Here is a 22,669-nt window from a genome sequence, read left to right on the forward strand (position 1 = left end):
TTTACTAAACCTCATATTGACAGTAAAAGTATGATAAAAGTTTTAGCATGATAAGAGAATGGCAAGAGTATGAACTAAAAATGAATGGCTGATAATGTTTTTAATTTTCACATTCTGACTGTGTTGTTTAACTCCCAGTTTACAAGTGGAATTATGCAAATCCAGTAAAGGTCCGCGAAAGACTCCATAATCTTTAATGCAGTGTGCTTGCTGCACTGCAAAAGATAATTTGTTTGTTGTTTCAAATAAGTGTTCATGCTGTCTTAATTTTCATGTTCAGTCAACTTGAAATGTGACTTTATATTAAGTGACAACTTGAATATTTAAGTTATCTCAACAAGTTAAAGTTATTCTAGTGCTTTTTTTTTTTTTTTTTTTTTTTTTTTTTTGTAATAGCTAATTGCAACAATCTTGCAGGCTAGTTCTAAGCACATTTCTTTGGAGGATTCAGCAGACTACTGCAATCTGCTGTACTTTGACTGTACAGCATCACTGCACCACTCTCATTCAGACACCTAAAGCAGCTCTTTAAAATGCAGTGCACTTGACTTACTGCACATCTGTATGACAGTGACTTAATTTAAATACACATGGTGCTGAGATGCTGCACACAATAGTTGCGCAACTGTTTAGTGAATTGGCCCCTCTCTTCTGTGGTCTGTGGGAGATTATAGGCATAATGGGATAATTACACATCAGTCCATCTGTCATCATTGTGGTTTGTCACAGCTCTCCCTAGCTGTTAGTCTGACCACAGGCATTACACTGTCAGCTTTCATATCTCATTGTATAGATTTGTTTGGTTTAATATTAGTTGCTAGACATTAAAGCTTGAATGTTGATTGTGATGAGCAGTTAATGCATGCAAGGTTTCAATGAAAGACTATAGACTATTAAAATAATTGCCACTTTTTTAACATGCTTTTGCATCAAAACTGGAGTCTGTGTTGTCAGTGTCTCATCAATTATGTCTCATCTTTTATAGCATTGTGCATATTGTAAGCGCCTTGGAGCATCCATCAAGTGCTGTGAGGAGGGGTGTGATCGCTCGTACCATTACCCCTGCGCGGGGGCCGCCGGCACCTTTCAGGACTTCAGGAGGCGCTCTGTCCTGTGCACAGAGCACATCGAGTTGGCCGTCAGCAAATGTGAGAACTGTCTTTATTATTATTCATGCACTAAGCAATGTAATATAAAACATACTGTAATTTTCAGACTCAAAACTTAAGTTTAAAAAGAGCAATGATTGAAACTGCAAAACCAACTGCAAAAACAACTTATTCTAACATAAGAAACCAGAACTCATTAACACACACTACTGTTCAAAAGTTTGGGGTCAGTAAGATGTATTTTTAGATTTTGAAAGAAGTCTCTTATGCTTCTTTATATATATATATATATATATATATAAGTACTGTAAAAAAAAAAAAAAAAAAAAAAAACGGTAATATTGTGAAATATTCTGACAATTAAAAAGAATTGTTTTCTATTTTAATTCATTTAAAATGTAATTTATTCCTGTGATGGTAAAACTGAATTTTCAGCATCATTATTATAGTCTTCAGTGTCACATGATCCTTCAGAAATCATTCTAATATGCTGATTTGATGCTCGAGAAAAGATTCCTATTATTATCAGTGTTGAAAACAGTTCTTTTTGTGTAAACCATGATACTTTTTTTTTAGAAAGTTCAAAAGAACAGCATTTTGAAAATGTTTTTTTGTGACATTATAAATATCTTTATCATCACTTTTGTTCAGCTTAATTCATCCTTGCTGAATAAAAGTATTGATTTCTTCAAAAAAAAAAAAAAAAAATCTTACTGACCCCAAACTTTTTTTGTTCACCACCGACAGTGGCCACAATTAATTTGATACCCATCACATTTTTTCCCCCACAAGTTAATTTAGCTTTTTCATGAGCAAAGAAATCTAATTTGTCTTAGCCTGAATATTCTAGATGTTTTTGTTGTTTTGAAAATCCCAGAGGTGACCAGACAACATAAAAATCCATTAGAGTAGGGATGCTCTATACCATATTGATTATCATCCAATATTACATTGTTTTTATTAATCATGTCGGTCAATATTGGATATTTAATTAGAAGGTAAATAGGGTTCATGTTGACTTCTTGTTCTTGATTTTCTTTCTCTCTCTCTCTCTCTCTCTCTCTCTCTCTCTCTCAGATGAAGACGAGGCGAACTGTATATTGTGCGACAGCCCCGGGGATCTCCTGGACCAGCTTTTTTGCACCAGCTGTGGGTTGCACTACCACGGCATGTGTCTGGACATCAGCGTCACTCCTCTGAAGAGGGCAGGCTGGCAGTGCCCCGAGTGTAAAGTCTGTCAGACATGCAAGTGAGTTGCAGCCAAGCTTTGCCTTTTATTCTCCCCAGTCTGTATGCCGTGCCTGCACTGTTACTCATTTCTGTTGAGTGGTCCTCAATAGCTCATCTTTATATGCTCATGCATCCATTGAGGTTGCCGTAGTTTACTTTTCAGTGGAATAAACAGCTCAGATACAGAAAGACCGGACATAATAAAGTTCTCATGCTATTTGTCTAGCACAGTCATTTTACTTGCAAAATATCCCACCACTTGCTGGTGTGTGCCATTCCAGGAATGTAATATGAAAATTGCATGAAGTAACATTTCTCTTAAGCAACACTGCAAGTGAATGGCACCATAGTATAACCATAGATACACTATATTGCCAAAAGTATTGGGATACCCCTCCAAATCATTGAATTCAGGTGTTCCAATCACTTCCATGGCCACAGGTGTATAAAATCAAGCACCTAGACATGCAGACTGCGTCTACAAACATTTGTGAAAGAATGGGTTGCTCTCAGGAGCTCAGTGAATTCAACCACGGTACCGTGATAGGTTGCCACCTGTGCAATAAGTCCATTCATGAGATTTCCTCACTACTAATAATCCACAGTCAACTGTTAGTGGTATCATAACAAAGTGGGAGCAATTGGGAACAACAGCAACTCAGCCACAAAGTGGTAGGTCACGTAAAATCACAGAGCGGGGTCAGCGCATGCTGAGGCGCACAGTGCGCAGAAGTCGCCAACTTTGTGCAGAGTCGATAGCTACAGACCTCCAAACTTCGTGTGGCCTTCAGATTAGCTCAAGAACAGTGTGTAGAGAGCTTCATGGAATGAGTTCCCATGGCCGAGCAGCTGCATCCAAGCCTTACATCACCAAGTGCAATGCAAAGCGTCGCATGCAGTGGTGTAAAGCACGCCACCACTGGACTCTAGAGCAGTGGAGACGTGTTCTCTGGAGTGACGAATCACGCTTCTCTGTCTGGCAATCCGATGGACGAGTCTGGGTTTGGCGGTTGCCAGGAGAATGATTGCCTGACTGTATAGTGCCAAGTGTAAAGTTTGGTGGAGGGGGGATTATGGTGTTTCATGTCGTTCCACACCCGTAAGACATTCGTTCATCTTCGGAACACATATTAAAATGTTTTTGATGAAATCCGAGAGGTATTTGGAACCTGAAAGCACTGAATGTAAACAGCGAAGGAGAATGACACAGAAGAGATGATATTGTTGAATAAAGTCGTTGTTTTTGTTTTGTTTTTGCACACAAAAAGTATTCGTCGCTTCATAAAATTAAGGTTGAACCACTGCAGTCACGTGGAGTATTTTAACAATGTCTTTAGTACCTTTCTGGACCTTGAAAGTGGTGGTTAAATTGCTGTCTATGGAGGAGTCAGATACCTCTCGGATTTCATCAAAAATAACTTAATTTATGTTCCGAAGATGAACGAAGGTCTTACTGGCTTGGAACGACATGAGGGTGAGTAATTAATGACAGAATTTTTGGGAGAACAAACGCTTTAATGTAGATACAGCCATGGAGATTTATTAATTTAAAAAATGATGCACTAGTGGAATTAGTTGCACAGAAATGACTGTGTCCTTGTATTTTTCAGGGAGCCTGGAGAAGACACTAAAATGCTAGTGTGCGATATGTGCGACAAAGGCTATCACACTTTCTGCTTGCAGCCGGCTATGGACTCTATCCCCACCAACGGCTGGAGGTGTAAGGTATGGGCGGCACTGGTAGACTTTGTTGTTGTCATGACAAAATATGTCCCATTTCTTTAATGCAGTGTAGCTAATCATAGCTGCGTGCTTTGTAGAACTGCCGGATGTGTGTTGAGTGTGGTACCCGGAGCAGTGAACAATGGCACCACAACAGCCTACTGTGCCAAAACTGTGGCGATCAACAGGACACCACCCTCCCCTGCTCATGTCCCAGTGACGTAGATCCCGACGTCCACAAAGACCTGCTTTCTTGCCATCAGTGCAAAAGGTACATTTCTGTAAAAGATCTGTACCCTGGAACAGGATAGCTCAATATTCCTTTAAGCCTGCTCCTGGAGGGCCACTGTCCTAAAGATTATAGCTTTAACTTGCCTCAACACACCTGCCTGGAAGTTTAGTAGCTGGTTCTTGTGTGCTTAACTGGGGTTGGAGCTAAACTCTGCAGGACAGTGGACCTCCAGGAGTAGGATTGGACATCTGTGTTTTAAGCAAATCCAAAAATGTCCTAATTTTGGATGCAGGGAAAAGGTGAATCATTGGCTCCTTCTTTTTATTCAGGTGGTTCCACCCAGAGTGTGAGCAACCAGGTGAAGGTCATGCACATGCCCAGCCCAAAGAAGATCACTTATGTTCCAACTGTAGAAACGCCAGCTTTGAATCAGATCCTGTGCGGACGGATGCAGGAGGAATCGAGGCGGAGACTCAATCACATGTGGACGTTGAAGAAGACGCACAGCTAGTTCCATCAAGCAACGATTCTGAGCCTGCCAAAGTTCAAGATGTAGAACCTCATCAGCCTGTCATTGAGATGCTGAATGAAGAGAAGCAAATGGATGAAAAGCAAATGACAGGTGAGACCAACTTTAGTGTCTGAATGTAATGAGTATTGTTAAGGCTAGCAAGGTTATCATTGGATCATTCTCCTTCTTGCCACTTTCCTGTAGTTTACCTACAACACACTTGCCTGGAGGTTTCTAGTATTCCTGAAGGCATCAATTAGCTGGTTCATGTGTGTTTAATTGGCGCTAGAGATAAACTTTGCTGGAAAATGGCCATCCAGAAGCAGGATTGCACACCCCTGCCCTGAAGTATTCAAGTCAAGTCAAATCATCATTTATACAATACACATTATTTCAAAGGAGCTCCTCAGCAATAAACAGGGAAATAACAGAATCAATGATGGAAACTTCATCAAATTAAAGATAAATTCTGTTGTAAAGCAACTCTAATAAGACGCTTCAGTGTGGGATCAGTTCAATAACTGTGTCATGTTGCAAAATTCATCAGTTATCGACACATCAGGGGCTTTCACACCGGGTAGTTCTAGGAACTTAGTTATAGGAACTAGCCACCAGGGTGGTTCCCCAAGAACTATAGTTCCCCTATGGCCGTTTTTCTGGTTGCTGAGAACGCCAGAGCCTGAGCACACAGCGCTCACATTCTCCATCTTTATTAGTTTATGATTTGTTTAACAGCCTGTCTAATATGTTATTAAATAGAGCTGTTATACAAAGAAAGAAGACAGTACATGAAAAAGTATTAGCGTTTGCCATGGTTGATGTCCCTAGCTGAGCAGAAATACATAATCATGTTTCACTTGATCCCCTCAAAGTTGCTTTGGATTTTCTCCTTAACTCGACAGGTCCATTTGTCATTGTTTTCCTTGTTTGTAGAGCTAGTTTGTGGAGTAAATATATAGGCTATAAACTGTGTGTGTACTTTGCTTTTTTTTTTAAATGGCGAGTGCCGGTGTTTCGCGTGCGTTCGGCCAATCAGCATACACTTACGTCACTGGTAGTTCCTATAGTGCTAGTTTAGACCCTACTCTGATGTAGGAGCTAATTTAGTTCCCCCAAAAGGAGTTCCTAGAACTAAAATCATTCCTAGTTCCTGCAGTGCGAACATGGCAAAATCTGAGTACTTCCGCCAATAGTTCTATTAGCTATATAAACGTTCGTCCGGTGCGAAAGATTTCTGCAGAAAAGCCTACCGAAGTAAATGAAAAGTTTAGAATATAATATTTTAAGTTGTACTGACCAAAATGCATGTTTAGTGCTGTTTGAGAGTGTCACGGCCGCAATCAATGGCAAACCACTTAGATTTCTGTGGTAACCTAGCGCTCCTGCACTCAGATTCAAGCAACTATGTAGCTTGTTTGTGGTAATGGCGAAAACTATTTTTAGCTAAACAGCAGCTAAAATTTAAAAGTGTATATAAAAAAGTTACTGGACTGAAACATATTCTTTTATTGAAAGAGCCAAGAGCCAACCAAGTTCCAAGAGACATTTCGAAACATTTCACCAGGTACTTTCGATTTTGCCACAGAGACCTTTTATGTCCAATAAATGTGTCGTATTTATGATACTCTGGGCGGCTTTCAGTTGATAATACTGTTTGAAGTTATTAATAAAGAAACATGAATGAATTAGAAAGTAAAGAGCAGGATGTACTTGACATTAAAAATAAATATTAAAAGCGCCATAAGCCGCAAAAGAGAACTGAATCCGCTATTGACAGGATGCTTTCTGTGGGCATGCTCTGAGCGAAACAAGGACAAACAAAGTAGCCCAGGTCTGCCAACTCTTACACATTCGGCGTGAGACTCACGCAATTGACACTGTTTTCACGCCACACATCTTTTTTCTCACGCAGTGTGAAAACATAGTGGAGTAAAGCGGACACTGACAACGCTCTGACAGACAAGACGGAGCAAGTTACTTTTGATATGAAACAGTCTCAGCTTTCAATTTCTGTCAATTTTATTACGTTTTGGTGCTCTTTAATGTGGCTTGACTGATCACTGAAGTGCCTCAGTTCAAGCGGCATGTGAACAGACAATTCTTCCTCTTTATTACTAGTTATAGCACCAAATACACATGAATGTACATCAAAATCATTCAACCGCAAAAAGACGCGAGTAAAACAGCTGTGAACAATGTCACGTAAAGCCATTCAATGACCATATAGTATGTTAGTTGCTAGAAAAATGAACTCTAGAGAGGAGCATTTTGCTAAATATATGCACTATATTACATATTTATTATATTTTTACTCTTATATCATTAAGAAATATTATAACATTATTAGAAAAACCACATTATATCAATTGTATAAGAATGACTTGTTCATTTGAACCTTTAATAATACCAGCTGACCACCGACAGCTCATTTGGCTAAATATCAGCTACAGTAGGGCCTACATGTTAATTTTTTTCAAGGAAACAAATCTCTCTCAACTAATGCTGTAAACATACAGGGGAAATGTTTACAGCATTAGTTGAGAGAGATTTGTTTCCTTGAAAAAAATTAACATGTAGGCCCTACTGTAGCTGATATTTAGCCAAATGGATCGATATTGAATCGAGGTCAGAATCGAATCGCAAGCTTATGAAAAGAATCACCACACCCCCATACCATAATTCTCACTTCAAGCTGAACTCAAACTTTTGTTACCTCTTTGTCTTCAGTTGCGCGCCTAAATGGTAAATTACACACAAAAATATGTCAAAATGCCAAGATGTTGAGTATTCACGTAAACACAGTCTATGTAAACACTGTGCAATGTTCCTCTCACTCACTCACTCACTCACTCACTCAGACACACACACACACACACACACACACACACACACAAGAAGAGAATTTATGTTCCTCAGTTGGTAACTCAACCTCACGGTGAAAGCCCTGCACAATTAATTCCATATTGCAAATTTGTTATTTATTGTTTGTTGCATATTTGGTTTTTTTAGTTGTCTATAGACCTAATAAATGTACTATTATTGAAATGTTGTTGAAGAAAAAAAATAAAAATAAATAAATATTATATATTTTTTTTTACTGTGGCTCTTTTGGAAAAATGTATTAACCAAAAATGAAAAAGAAAAAAAATGGCTCTTTGGACATAAAAGGTTCCTGACCCCTGTTCTCATGCAGTCAAATCGATAACATTAGTGCCTAAATGGTACATTTTAATACCTTTTTATAGGATACTGCACCAGTGAAAGCATTTATACCATTTTTTACTGAGAAGGTAGTTTAAATTTATAGATTAGTTGCTTTATTACCTCTTTTTGCATGGCCCAACAAATCCAGTTTTTAACCTTAGCATGAATCATCGAAGTTAATCATTTTTGTAAAGGCTTTTTTATTGGCTTGGTTTCTGAAAGAATTTTTGTGGTTTTGAATTGGAATCTTTTAGTTTTTATTTGATTTTAGTGTCTTATTGGCTTGGTTTTGTCTTTGTGTGTTTACCGTTCACTTTCTTTCTCAGTGGTCCAGTAACTATGAGTTCAGCCCGGAGTCTTTGAAACTCTGTGAAGCACCCCAGTCCATCAGGCCAGAAGTTGCTGAAGTGGAAGAGTAGGCCAAAGCATCCCATAGGCCCACATGCCTCAGATCTGTCTGGATTAGTCTGGACTGGTTTTGAGGAAAGGGGTGTTTGAAACTTGCCTGGGCCTACTTTGCCTGGGGAAGGCTAAGACTCTATGAAAGTCATTACTTCACTTATGTTGTTCCAAACCGGTATGTCTTCCATGGAACGCAATTCAATTTTCCACCTGAAGACTGAAGACCGTCTCATTTTACAGATCTGCAGGAAGTTTTACTTTCCTGCCAATCTCCTCCATGTGTAATATTCCATCACAGCTTTGCGTTCAACCAGCTTTTGGTGTGTGGTACATTAACACCCCGCTGTCACTGTACAAATGCTCAGCAAAGTGTCAGTAATTCAATTCCTCAACCTTTAGGGGAGCAGCTGCCCACAGGCCTTTTACAGCGTTATTCATCCTGGTGCAAATCTCTAGGTGCAGAGGTGAGAGATCTGGCCTCATCCCACGCTGGGTTCATGGTTATTTAGGGTGCCAAAGGGCGGTCTGAACATGTGTGCTTGCATTACGCTGTATGTAGCTGTACGATGAAAAGGTTCAACAGTGAAAAAATAATTCAGGCAAGATGTGATATAAAGCAGAAAGATTTGGTCCAAACTCAAGTTTGATGTCACCCCGTGCTCCCGCAGGTCCCTTTCATGCATTATTTGGGTTAGAGCTGCAGTATGGTTCCATTATCAGCCTCAGTGCCAGGATGTGGACTAGTGGCAGATGTTTACCAATACATCTAGATAACTAATCAGGAGGAAGGGTGGCAGTTGTGCCATGCTATTGAAGCATTTGGCTCTTCTTCTTTTTCTCTTGAACTTCACATACAGTAAACACTACTTGCATTGCAGTTCATGTAAAATGAACAACATCAGAAATGAATCTAATGAAATTAACTCATAAAACTTTAAGATTTTAATCAGTCTTTTGAAAATGTAATCAAATGAAAAGATAACAATTCATTTACAAATCTTCTTTTTTTTGTCAAATACAGTGCTGCACAACAGAACTTGTATACTGTATGAATTAAAACATGAATGATCAAATATCTTAGTTTTATGATATTCCTCAAAAATAATAATACAATTTATTTAAATATTACTTTGATTATTATTAGTAGTAGTACTTTGGGAACATTTTACTATACAATAGTAATGTATTTCTGTTATAATTTCTTCAAGCTAAACCAAAATTTATTTTGGTGGTTTGTTGCAAAGACTTTTAAAAGGTTTAAAGACCTTGATAAATATCAAATATCAATTTATCACCCATCCCTACTTTGTGTAGTCTGCTCCAAAACTTGTAGTATGAAACTGCAATTAGTAAAGAAATTTCTTAAAGATTTTTTTTTTGGTATTTTGAAATTAGTTACATGGCAACAGGTGGTGGTGTGGATAACAGCTGGATGAAGATGATGCCTTTGCCGCAGATAGCTTTTCAAAAAAAAAAAAAAACTTAAAGGTTTCTGCTCATTGATCTTTGACCCTCACATCAATTTTAGAGAGACTTGTTTACAGCAGAGAGTTAACCTTGTTCACCTCTGTAGATGATACCTAATGACTCTTGGTCCAGTGTGGCTGGTCATTCTCTCTAGCTTTCTCTCTCTCTCTCTCTCTCTCTCTCTCTCTCTCTTTAATGTAACATTAAATTATGTTACATGTCATGATCCAGCAGTGTTCACCCATCAGAGAAAGTCCCCATATGTGCCTAATGGATTATGAATGGGAGACTTATAAGAGCAGAATATGTGCTTATTGGACCATAGGTCTTTTGACGTGACCTTGAACCAGAGGTTACCATGGCGACTCCGCATTTTAAATGGCTCTTAGGCTCAGCAGGTGATCAGATGTGAGTAGAGACCAAAGAGTGTAAGTGGTTTATGAAAACATACTGTATCTTTCACAACTCAACTTCCTTTTCAATCAAAAACTACCATTTATTAGCTTTACGAAAAATGACTTATTATCAACCAGAATTTCAATATTGGTGTAAATTTAGTGTAAATTTTGATGCCTAAATAAGTAAATTTAGATATCGAAAATTTATCAGGCATCAGTTAAAAACAAAAAACGAAAACCTGACAATGAACAGTACTGTACTTTATTCTGAAACATGCAGCACGTCAGACCATATATTTATATAATTACATCATAGCCTTTGCGATTTGATGATCACACTAAACCATATCACATTCTCACAACCATGTATGGTCAAAATTCATAAAGTTACCGGGCAAGTGGCGAGTAACCGCTTCAACGCCGCATTTGACGCTTTAAACCCTGACTAACTTAGTGTCCCGCAGATAGCACTGTGAGCTCTTGCAGCACTGTTAGAGGCAATTTATTTATTGAAGATTTATTTATTTCCATTTCATAATTTAAATCATCATTCAGCTACCAGCCACCAACAATTTTTTTTTTCTCAGATTTATGCTATTCATGCGGGTCACACTTTTCAGGTCGGAAAATACGGAAATCCGTATAGATACGGAAAAATCAAGGATGTTCAAATGGATATTCATTCTGAGATTTACTAAATATTACATTTAACAGTTTTTTGTTTTTTTTAAATGTTTTTTAAAGATTAATTTAAAGGGAGTGATAGATGAATGTTAAAAGCAATCTAAATGTAATAATAGAGGAAATGTGCATGAGCAATTAAATATCCAATAATGTCTGATACCAATAAATTAATAACAGTTCTAAAATCGGTCAATAACATGTATGGTATGGCCCTTTAACTTCTAAAGTCCACAACTTGACATTGGCTATGAGTGTGCTTCCACAGCTGCGTCTCATAATGAATTGGGTTTATAACAGTCTTTTTCCTTTTAATGTCTTCTATTACCCAGAAGTGACTTCATCTGACATAACAGCCCATAAGTAGCATGTATCACTTCTTCCAGTAATTAAAAGATGTGCTGAATAACCGAAAGCACGAGTCATTATTGTAGGTCCGTATCTTCTCTCTATTATAGCAGTCACAGGTCCAGATCAGAATCATGATCTATCTTTGCTCTTCTGATTAGGAAGAAATCTGCCCTCTAATTACTTCAGATGGTGCTCAGCTGATGTCAGCCGCTTCGGACGATAGTCATTTAGTCTTTTGTGATTACGTGCTTTCTGTAATGGCTGGTTATCTGTTCCGAGTGGAGATATGAGGTGATTTATCTGATAAGGCCCTCAGAATCAATGAATTAAAGTGCTTGAGGTGGAAATTTTTTGTTCCAAACATACATTGAACAGAAGAGAGCGATGTTATAGACCGTATAAGAGGACAATAAAGCATGCTATAGTGTAGTCAGAACCACAAATCCAACATACAGCATGTGTATATGGAGACACTGGATAAATTGTCTTAATAGGAGGAGGCGAAGATTACCGTCAGTACTTGTGTACTGCTCAAAGCCATTGTATTCTCTTGAGCGCAATGTTTTCTGAACAACACACATGCCATATGTGCCTGCGTTCACACTTTCCCCTGCACTTTTCTATCCTGTTGAGTTGTTTTTCCAGTCCTGTAATTATTTCCACTAGTGCTTGGAGCAGTTTGTATTACATAACATAAGTTGAGACACTCTATTGACTTTTTCCCCCTCCTCTAGAAATTGGTGCAGATGCTAGTGGCGATTTAGCCAAGCCAGAGTCCAGCGAGACCTCACACCACGGCACAGAAAATGAAAGGACTTCAGGTACTTCATCTACTCTGTTTGCTTTCGGCGACACATACATATATTTAATGCACATGGTTATTGAAGATGCCCTTATCTTAACCATAACCAAGATCCCTGTATATGTCTGTTGTTCAAAACAAGTGGTTGAGAATGAATTTGTTGTTTTCCTCTGACAGTTTAATGAACAGCTGAAGACACTCATTTTCCACAAGTACATAACCATAAATACTGAATTAAAAATTGAAGTCAGCATAAAACAGCATTCACATCCCATTTTATTTATGTAATCTGACATATTTAGGGCAGGATATTCATCATGAGAAAATGTAATCGGACAGAATGTGATTTTGTACATTGGGATAGGGTCATAAAAAGTGGATGTTGCATATCAGAATGGAACCAGGTGGTTGATAAATGCACATTTTGATAAAGATTAAGAAAAAATATGTTCTTCTTTGTTTGATTCAAGTAGTCTATAACTATAAATAAATTACAAATAAATATATAAAAACTTACAAATACATTTTAAATTGGGGCGAAAAATACTATTTGACTTCTCTAGCTGTGTACTACCTTGTTTTAGTATTAATTCTTATGTTGTTAATGGCTCCTGTATGATAAATTGCTTGTATTTTTGCTTTTTTGGCAGTCACTTTGGATAAAAGCATCTCCTGAATGAATAAATGTACATTTAATTTAAGGTTAATTTAAGGGAACATTAATATAATTTAACTGCATTATTGCATGTATTTAAATGCAAAACATTATCTCTAATGCTTAATAGTCCACTTTGCTTTTACATGACAACAAAATACATTTTGTTGCATCTGACCAAATGTATAAGGTCGCCATTTCTTTCTTTCTTTCGTTTTTTTACCATTTTTATTCACCTGGTTACATTTACAAGCCCATTTGAAATGATTTTGCAGTGTGTACTGTACAAATAATCCATTAACTCTCTCAATGAATATTTCATTTGAATCTGTCATTAAAGGGATAGTTCACCCAAAAATGAACATTTTGTCATCATTTACTCACCCTCAAGTTGTTCCAAACCTGTATACATTTCTTTGTTCTGATGAACACAAAAGAAGATATTCTGAAGAATGTTTGTAACCAAGCAGATCTTGCCCCCCATTGACTAGTATTTATATTTCCTATTATGGTAGTCAATGGGGGGGCGAGATCTGCTTGGTTACAAAGATTCTTCAGAATACAGTGCTCAGCGTAAATGAGTACACCCCCTTTGAAAAGTAACATTTTAAACAATATCTCAATGGACACAAAAACAATTTCCAAAATGTTGGCAAGACTAAGTTTTATATAACATCTGTTTAACTTATAACATGAAAGTAAGGTTAATAATATAACTTAGAGAACAAAATTTTCAGTTTTACTCAAATTAGGGTGATGCAAAAATGAGTACACCCCACTGAAAGTCTCTGGAGCAAAGCTAAATTTTAGACTACAAATGTCTAATTGAACAAGAATTCAACCACAGGTGAGTCTAATTATTCATTACACAGGAGTGCAGACAGTTGACTATAAAAGGGTGTTAAAACACCTTCCCATTTCATGCTGTCAGCAATGGCACCACATGGAAGAGAAATGTCACAAGACCTGAGAAAGAAAATAATTTCTTTACACCAGAAAGGTGAAGGCTACAAGAAGATCAGCAAAGCTTTACTTAACAGTCAGAATACTGTAGCAAAAGTGGTACAAAAACTTAAAAAAGATGGAACTGCAACCATCTCACAGAGACGTTCAGGTCGTCCACGGAAGTTAACACCTCGACAGGAGTGTCTTCTGATGAGAAGGGTTGAAGAAAATTATGCAAGTCCACTGCAGTTATCTAAAGAAGTAGAAAGCCAAACTGGGGTGACTATTTCCCATGACACAATACGGCGTACACTGCAGAGGAATAGCATGCATGGGTGCCGTCCACGAAAGAAGCCTCTCCTAAAGCCCAGGCACAAAAAAGCCCGCCTAGAGTTTGCCAGGGCCCATGCTGACAAAGATGAAGACTACTGGGACTCTATACTTTGGAGTGATGAGACCAAGATAAATGTTTTTGGAACTGATGGCTTCAAAACTCTATGGCGTCGCAAAGGTGAGAAATACAAAGAAAAATGCATGGTGCCTACAGTGAAACATGGTGGTGGCAGTGTCCTTATGTGGGGCTGCATGAGTGCTGCTGGTGTCGGGGAGCTGCATTTCATTGATGGCATCATGAATTCACAGATGTACTGCTCTATACTGAAAGAGAAGATGCTACCATCACTCCGTGCTCTATGATCCTAAACACACACCTAAGGCCACTGTTGGATTTCTGAAGAAGAACAGGGTGAAAGTGATTCAGTGGCTCCTGATATGAACCCAATCGTACACCTTTGGGTTGAGCATCACTCTCCATCCAGCATCCAGTCTCTAAAAGAGGTCATTCTTGAAGAATGGAAAAAGATAGATGTAGCAAAATGTCGCCAACTTGTTCATTCCATGCCTAGAAGACTTGGTGCTGTCATTAAAAATCATGGAGGTCATACAAAGTACTAGATGTAGTAGTTTTTGTTGTGGGGTGTACTCATTTTTGCATCACCCTAATTTGAGTAAAACTGAAAAATGTGTAATCTAAGTTATATTATTAACCTTACTTTCATGTAATAAGTTGAACAGATGTTATATTAAACTTAGTCTTGTCAACATTTTGAAAATTGTATTCATTGAGATATTGTTTAAAATGTTACTTTTCAAAGGGGGTGTACTCATTTACGCTGAGCACTGTATCTTCCTTTGTGTTCAGCAGAACAAAGAAATTTATACAGGTTTGGAACAACTTGAGGGCGAGTAAACTATGACAGAATTTTAATTGTTGGGTGAACTATCCCTTTAAAGCTGCATTCATTATAATTATGATAGAATTAGCAAAGTTCTATCCAACATTTCAGCTCTGAATCAAGCAGTAGTAAAATAAGCCCAAACAGTCTACTTCTTAATAAAATTTTGACACTATGGCCAGTATTGTTATAATTATAACAATATGGTTAAATCTTACCTTCTGACCTGCAGCGGAAAATCCCTGTGTATTATTATAAATCTTTGAAAAGTGATTTTGGAATGTTCTATGTTGCAGTTACATCTCCTCATAAGACAAAAGGTCCTGAAAATTCAGAGCTGAACGAGCAGAAACTGGATTCAGCTCCAGAGACTTCCACAGTCCAGCAGCTTGTGACGTCCTTTGAAACAGAAGAGCTTCCAGAGACGTCAGCTACGCTTACGGAAAACATTTCCAAAAATGAGGATGACAGCAAGCCCTGCCTGGAGGAGCAGGAATCCAACCTATCACCCACCAAAGAGCCAACTCCAGCCTGTACTTCCCACAAGGAAGAACCCATGGAGGTTTCCTTAACGGAGGAACCTTCCTCAAAGGCACATGGAGTTACTGTAGAGCCTGAGGTTAGTACTGATAAGACTATGCCAGTGGTTCAGAGCCAGGAGGAAATGGATGTTATGTTGCAGCAGCACAACATTATTCCTGAGAGCTGCACAGAGGAAATGGACGTCTCTATGGATGTTGATCAGCGATGCTTGGCCAAGCTGAGCTCACTGGTGGAGGAGAGGACGTCGTTACAGCAACCTCCATGCAGGCAGCCTGAGGGATTCCCCTCAGTTGGGCAGGGGGCGTCCCAGCACCAGGCCCTGGCCCAGGCTGTCTCAGGAGAAGCCATTAGCAATGTGCCTTCATCCACCTTCATACCACTCACTCCAAAAATCGGCATGGGCAAGCCAGCCATCTCTAAGAGGAAGTTTTCACCTGGAAGGCCCAGAGTCAAGCAGGTCAGTCATACACTTTATGATCAATTCTGTGGAGGTTTATTTAATTCATCATTCGTAGATAGCTACATTTTTTTTTAGGTTAATTAATAAGCAAAAGGTTTTGTTCAAACAGACAATTAAATTCGGTTCGGTTCAGTTCAGTGTTTTTGGCGTGTCTGACTCAATTCTGTTTCATTATTTGTGATCTAAACAGCAAATAAAATCAAAGTCACAACTGTGACTTTATTTCCTGTAATTGTGACTGTATATCTCATAATGTGACTTTATATCTCATGAAATTATCTTATATCTCATAATTTGACTTTATATCACAATTGCAAAGGTATTTCTTGTAGTTGCTGCTTTTTATCACACAACTACAATGTTATTTCTTGTAATTGCGACTTTATATCTCAATTTGACGTATTTCACAATTGCAATTTTTTTTTCTGTAATTGTGACCATATATCTCATAATTGTGACTTTATTTCTTATGATTGCAACGTTACATCTCAATATGACCATATATCTCACAATTGTGACTTTATTTCTCGTAATTACAATGTGATTTATTGTAATTGCGACTTTATCTCAATGTGACATGTTATCTCACAACTTCAAAAATGTTTCCTGTAATTGTGACCATATATCTCACAGTTGTGACTTTATTTATGATTGCAACTTTATTTCTCGTAATTGTGATTTTATATCTCAATATGACGTTGTATCTCATGATTGCAATTTTTTCCTGTAATTGTGACCATATATCTCACAATTGTGACTTTATTTCTCATAATTCTGAATTTATTTCTCATAATTGCAATGTTATTTCTTGTAATTGCGACTTTATCTCAATATGACATGATATCTCACAACTGCAAAAATGTTTCCTGTAATTGTGACCATATATCTCACAATTGCAACTTTATTTCTTGTCAGTGTGACTTTGTTTCTCACAGTATCTCACAATATATCCCACAATTGTGGCACTATTTCACATAATTGTGACTTTTTTTCACAATTGCATATTTTTTCGTAATTGTGACTATTTCTTGTAATTGCTACATTATACCGCACAATTGTGATTAGCTGTTTCATTTTTACTCTTAAACATGTTTCCATATGTTTCAGTCTAAAGACACAGACGTGCTCTTTACTGGATGTAAAAGTTTAATTTTGTGCTAGCTAAAACACAATAACAATAGACGTCACATGGGAAATGTGAACCTCCGTGGTTAGAAGCTTTATTATAGACAATATGTGTGATAAATTGAACGTTTTATGAGATGACACAGGCTTCAAATATTAATTCAAAGGGAGTTATCTCAGCATCAGACTTCTCACATACATGTCATACTCAGCCATCAGATCATCATTCATGCATCACATCCTGTTTTTGATTGTGTTTTCCTGTTAACCAAACGGCCTCTAATTCACTAAGGCTGTGTCCGAAACCGAAGGCATCTGCATTGCTGCCCAGTCTGACCGTTTTATTCAGACTGGCATCCAGGGAAAAATAATGTCATGTCTAATGATCCAGAACTCTAGAACTAATGAAGTTTAAAATTCAAGTAACCAAGTGAATATTTATTGACTAAAATTATTTTCTTAGTAGAAAATTAATCATAGAGTTAAAAAAGAAGAAAGAAATGGACATTTCTGAATTAATGTCCTGCTTTCAGCTGATCTGTCTGCTGATTTTTTTTTTATTCGTTCCATCACGCGCACAAAATTGTGGGAAATCATAAGCAGCGAAGGAGCCAAAATCGATCACATGGCATCTTCGTAGACAGGAAACTTTATTTTTTTCGATGTGCCTTGATGGCTGCCTTCCTAAGTATACTTTCTATCAAGACAGTGTTTCTCCTGACAGACATGGACAAAGATGCACCCAGAATGTTCCTCAGAACAACTCCCTTGAGCAACTACATTCCAACAAGCGTATACACGCATTTGCATATTTGGTTAAAAACAGACGTGTTAATTTCACTTCAGGCAGCTTTATGTTTTAATTGAGCAAGTCTTAATTCACAGCCATCATCGTGATTTCCGGATGATCGCTAAGTATTAATTAACTTTATAGCCACAAACGGATTAATTAGAGGAATTAGACGGCTGTAAGAGGCCTGCTCTTTTGCACCCTTTGTGTGCTCGAGTCATGTGTTGTCGTGCTGACATAATCACAAGCGTTTGTAAACAAGACAGCAAGTGTCTCTGTTGTCATGGCAACAAAGGTAGCACAGGCATTCTGATGCCAAGCCTCTCTACAACAGTAAAGGCCTGTTCACACCAAGAATGAAAAGCAAAAGGGAAACGAATCGCAGACGAAAGGTCTATTAACAGCAAGAAAAATGAAAGTCATTCAAGTGCTTTAACAAGACATCAAAAACATTTAAAAAAAAATCGTGCCAACCCCAAACTTTTGAGGCCTTTAAATCTGTTTGAATTCCGTTTTTTAAATTCCATTTAGCTACACACTTGACCTTTAAATATTGTCTCTTAAGGCACTGATGACATTTTTCATCAGTCATCTTCCTAGAGCGGAGGATTCTGTTTCGCCGGTCTTTTCCATCATTTGCGCATGCAGTCTTTCACTTTATGCATACCTACAGAAAACAGTCTTGCCCTGGAAGCAGTACCTCTAATCAAAAGGAAGATTTTTGTTTGCATGTTTGAGAGCAATTTAATCAGATGTATTTTTTTCAGGAAACGCTTTGTCTCAAATGTCATTTTTTTAGTTCATTCACAGCTCTAATGTGTCACATTCTCTGTTAACCATGTCTGTTTGTACATGCATGTATCTGTATGTTTCTTTGCTGGCTGTATTTAAGTTGTTGCATGTTCTCGCCCACATCTCCTCCTCTCTCTCTCTAACCCACCCCATCTTCAGGGAGCATGGAGCGCCTCCCGCAGACCGAGCTCCCCCTCATGGTCCCTTGACCCGACTGAGGGCTGGGACGGGCCAAAGAGCAGGCAGCCCCACAGCATGGCCGCTTGGATAATCCGTGTGGTAAATACAGCTAAATATTACACAGCCCTCCAGTGGGAGTTCAGCTACAACTTTTCGACATGACGATACTAAATTGTTCTCATTATAGTCAATGAAGCAGTCTATACTGGTAATAGCTGATTCGCCATGCCTTCAGTTGATGGACTTCCCTCCCTTTTATTTATTTATTTTATACATTTAAATATAGTTTCTATCAATTAAATAATAAAAAATACCAATTTTATTATATAAATTATAATTAATTGTATACATTGTGATATACATCATATAATGTACAGTATATAAATAAAATTAATTTATTCTTTTATATTTTAATATTAGTCTTTTATCATGAATTAGTATCATAAGATTAACAAAAGTTTGGAATATATATATATATATATATATATATTTTTTTTTTATTAAAAAAAAATATTGTTATAGTTATTTATAACTATACTTCAAGTTTGTAGTGCAGTCAGAAAGAAAACAGTCTGCAGGTTCCATGTACTGTAAACAAACCTGCTGATTGGTCTGTGAACATTCAGAGATGACGTGCCCCTTCAGCACTTCCAGTGCAGACAGTCTTGAGTTGATATGGTCAGATGCGATTCTGATCACATCCAGTGTAGACACTGTGTCATAATCTTGAAAGAACTAAAATGTTCCGGCACTGTTTAAAGAACCTTCCCCAGATATCCTCAGTCTCAACAGCAGATGTTTGGTTTTCAAATAATTGCACACAACAAATGTGTCCAGTTATGTTTGAAACTGAACATATTTTACGTTTCAGGTGTAAAAAAAAAAAAAAAATCAAATTGTGTAATCTAAGTTGTGAATTGATATCAGTGTTAATTAGGGCTGCCCTCGACTGCCTTCATTTCAAGCGATTAGTCGACTAATCGCACATTTAATAATAAACTATATAAATCATAATAAAGAGCCTTTAATGCCTACATAGCCTAATCAGCACTTAAGCGCACACACAAAGCTTGCAACAGCGCACCGCCAGAAGTAATGATTATGAATGCATTGGGGAAAAACAGCAAGGAGACTGGTTTAACATTTTAATAATTATTTGATCAATTAATGTTTTCTGTATTTCGGCTGCAGTAATGAAGTTGATGATGCTGACTCGTCATCTCCGCAGTAGTGGACGCGCCTATGCATGTTTCATATGGATTACATAACCTGAGAATATTTGTTTTCCATTTGAATTGGTTCATTTAAAAGTAGATATTTCGATTTCTATAGATATATTTTTCATGTCTGTGAGGCAAGTTTACATGGAGTTTAGGTTCTTTTTTTTTTTTTGGCGCGCTCAAGTTCACAGAGAGAGACGGCAGAAAGCGTACCCTGTTTGCTTTCATTATTTTACAAAACACAACATTTTGTTGTTATTGTGAGTGCACACAAATAAAAGTAGACTCTTCACAGACTCAAAAGATGTATTACTCTTATCTGTATGACCAAAAATGACAGAGTATTTTAAGTGCAAGTGATCGCACCGGCGCCTCCATGTTAGCTGTCATGTAGTAAGCCCACATTTTTGTAGGTTAACGTTAAAGCGAGCGGCCATGTAAAGTTACTACTACTTAAATATTTCAGGTGATAAGCCATATTTGAGGTCGATGAATGATAGGCGAGCGTTTGGATGTCCGGCCCGATGTACTGTAATTACCACATAGACCAGTTGTTAACAATCTGTCCGTCACAGACTGCATGACTTTGCCTCTTCCTGTGGATTTTTTTTTTCCTGCGACTAATACAATTTTGGTCAACTAAGCCTCTTCTCGTCGAACGGTTAGTCAACTATTAGGGGGCAGCCCTAGTGTTAAAAGTGATTTTCAAGCAATAGGAAGTAATAGGAATACATAGTAATTTTCAAGAAAAGGAAGAGATAGTAAATAACAGATGTATGAAATGTAAACCACACCAGACCCTGCACTTCTCATGCAGAGAATATTAGAGTTGCTGAAGGGCCAACACATTGAAAATGTAGTCATAACAATGCTCATCTTGGACAGCTTTGATTTGGGTTTTAGCCATACAAATTCTGTGCTGCATTTTTCATCAGAAACAACAGCAGCACATTATGATTGTCACTAACATGGTCTGTTAGCTAACCATTTTTGTCCCAGCATGCACATTGCTTTTCTTTCTATGAACCCGGTTTGACTTGGGCTAATGAATGAAAATGAGTTATGAATGTCTTCACGTTGTGAGCCGTAACCCATGGGTAGGAGCAGATGTGCTGCGTGTTGAGGGGTCAGGGGGCCGCGCAGTGGCAGTGTTGGCTCTGGTAGGAGTCTCGCTGGCCTACAGGTCCATCTGTTCCTGAGCCGCTGGAGCCACCCGGATAATCATCTGGGCAGGGGGCCAGACCAGGTCCGATTGCATTATCATGTCTTGACAATGAGCATGTTGGATAGTATTTGTCACATGTGAAGGGTCACTGAAAAAATAGCATCTACTGTGAGATTATGATGGAGAAGATGCAGGGGAAAAGAAAGAACAAGTAATAGGATTTAAGAACAAGTAAAAGGAATTAATGGAATGGAAACACTTACTTCATTGTATATGAATGTGGTGGTAATTCTATGCCTTTATAGGAGCGAGTGTTATATTAATATTCTATATTTGCAGTGATTTTGCTGGCCATGAAATTTAGCAAAAATGGGCCTCGTTCACTAACAAATATGCACATATTTGTTCATCAAACATATTTTGTGTTTTTTTTCTGAATTACTATTTGTGAATTAACCTAACTACAAACCTAACTAATGATTTATAAATAAATATATGTATTTACATATAATATAGAATATTAATTTAATTGTAATTAACATTTCAAGTACACTAGAAATGGCTGATGATGTGACACACCCTCAGTTGATGGAATTTTCTATTTTTTTTTTTAGGTTTTGTTTAGATTATTTGATTAAATAAAATGATTAGTATAGTGTTTATAATTTAAGTAACTAAAAGTAATTATATGATTTTTATGAAATATTAGGTTATAATATTACATTTAATATAACATTAGGTTATATTATTACACTTTATTTAATAAAGTGTTATCAAATATTATATATAAATATTAGAATAAATATATTTTAAATGTATATAAATATCTAAATAAGTATATTTTAAAACCTGACCAAAACAATAAAGATGTGATATTTCTGGTCTCTGGCCTAATTTAAATAATATTTTTCTAATATTTAGGGTTGTACAAATTTGTAAAATATTTGGTAACACTTTATTTTAACAGTGCCATAGTTACACAATACTACCTGTACTTACTATAGAAATAACAGTAAATTATGCATAATTACAAGTAACTAACCCTAAACCAAACTCTAACCCTAACTGTAACTCTATAGCAAGTACATGTAGTTAATTAATAGTATTCAGTACTTATTTGAGTAATTACAATGTAACTACGGCACTGTAAAATAAAGTGTAACCTAATATTTTTTTGTAAATTTAGAATATTTTTGTTTAATTTTGTAATTAACATTACAACGAAATTTAATAAAAAATAACGATGAAAGTGTAATCACCCCTTTAAACTGTTTAGGAACAAATAAATAAATATTGACACATCTTGAAAATGATACAATAGAAGCTGAAAAGTAATTTAACCGCATCGCCTAGTCCTATGTCAGGGTAAAGCTACATCACAGTACCGTGGTATTACTATCCAATACCATCACCTGTATCATGGTACCACCACAGTACTTTTTGTAAAGTC

The 22,669-nt window shown here is 37.2% G+C and overlaps 1 protein-coding gene across 12 annotated transcripts in view; it reads left to right on the forward strand.

Annotated features, from left to right (window-relative positions):
• kmt2cb (lysine (K)-specific methyltransferase 2Cb) overlaps nt 1-22,669 on the forward strand; it is a 121,138-nt gene that overhangs the window by 43,448 nt on the left and 55,021 nt on the right. For 11 of the 12 annotated variants that reach the window (XM_051881098.1, XM_051881088.1, XM_051881070.1 and 8 more), the window contains exons 8-15: nt 986-1,148; nt 2,187-2,358; nt 3,950-4,064; nt 4,160-4,332; nt 4,623-4,915; nt 12,042-12,128; nt 15,241-15,944; nt 18,814-18,933. In XM_051881098.1, the coding sequence (XP_051737058.1) occupies nt 986-1,148; nt 2,187-2,358; nt 3,950-4,064; nt 4,160-4,332; nt 4,623-4,915; nt 12,042-12,128; nt 15,241-15,944; nt 18,814-18,933 (1,827 nt within the window). The remainder of the gene's footprint in view (nt 1-985; nt 1,149-2,186; nt 2,359-3,949; nt 4,065-4,159; nt 4,333-4,622; nt 4,916-12,041; nt 12,129-15,240; nt 15,945-18,813; nt 18,934-22,669) is intronic. The other variant, XM_051881130.1, reaches the window with a different exon arrangement.

This window comes from Ctenopharyngodon idella, chromosome 2 (genome assembly GCF_019924925.1).
Source record: "Ctenopharyngodon idella isolate HZGC_01 chromosome 2, HZGC01, whole genome shotgun sequence".
Lineage (NCBI taxonomy): Eukaryota > Metazoa > Chordata > Actinopteri > Cypriniformes > Xenocyprididae > Ctenopharyngodon > Ctenopharyngodon idella.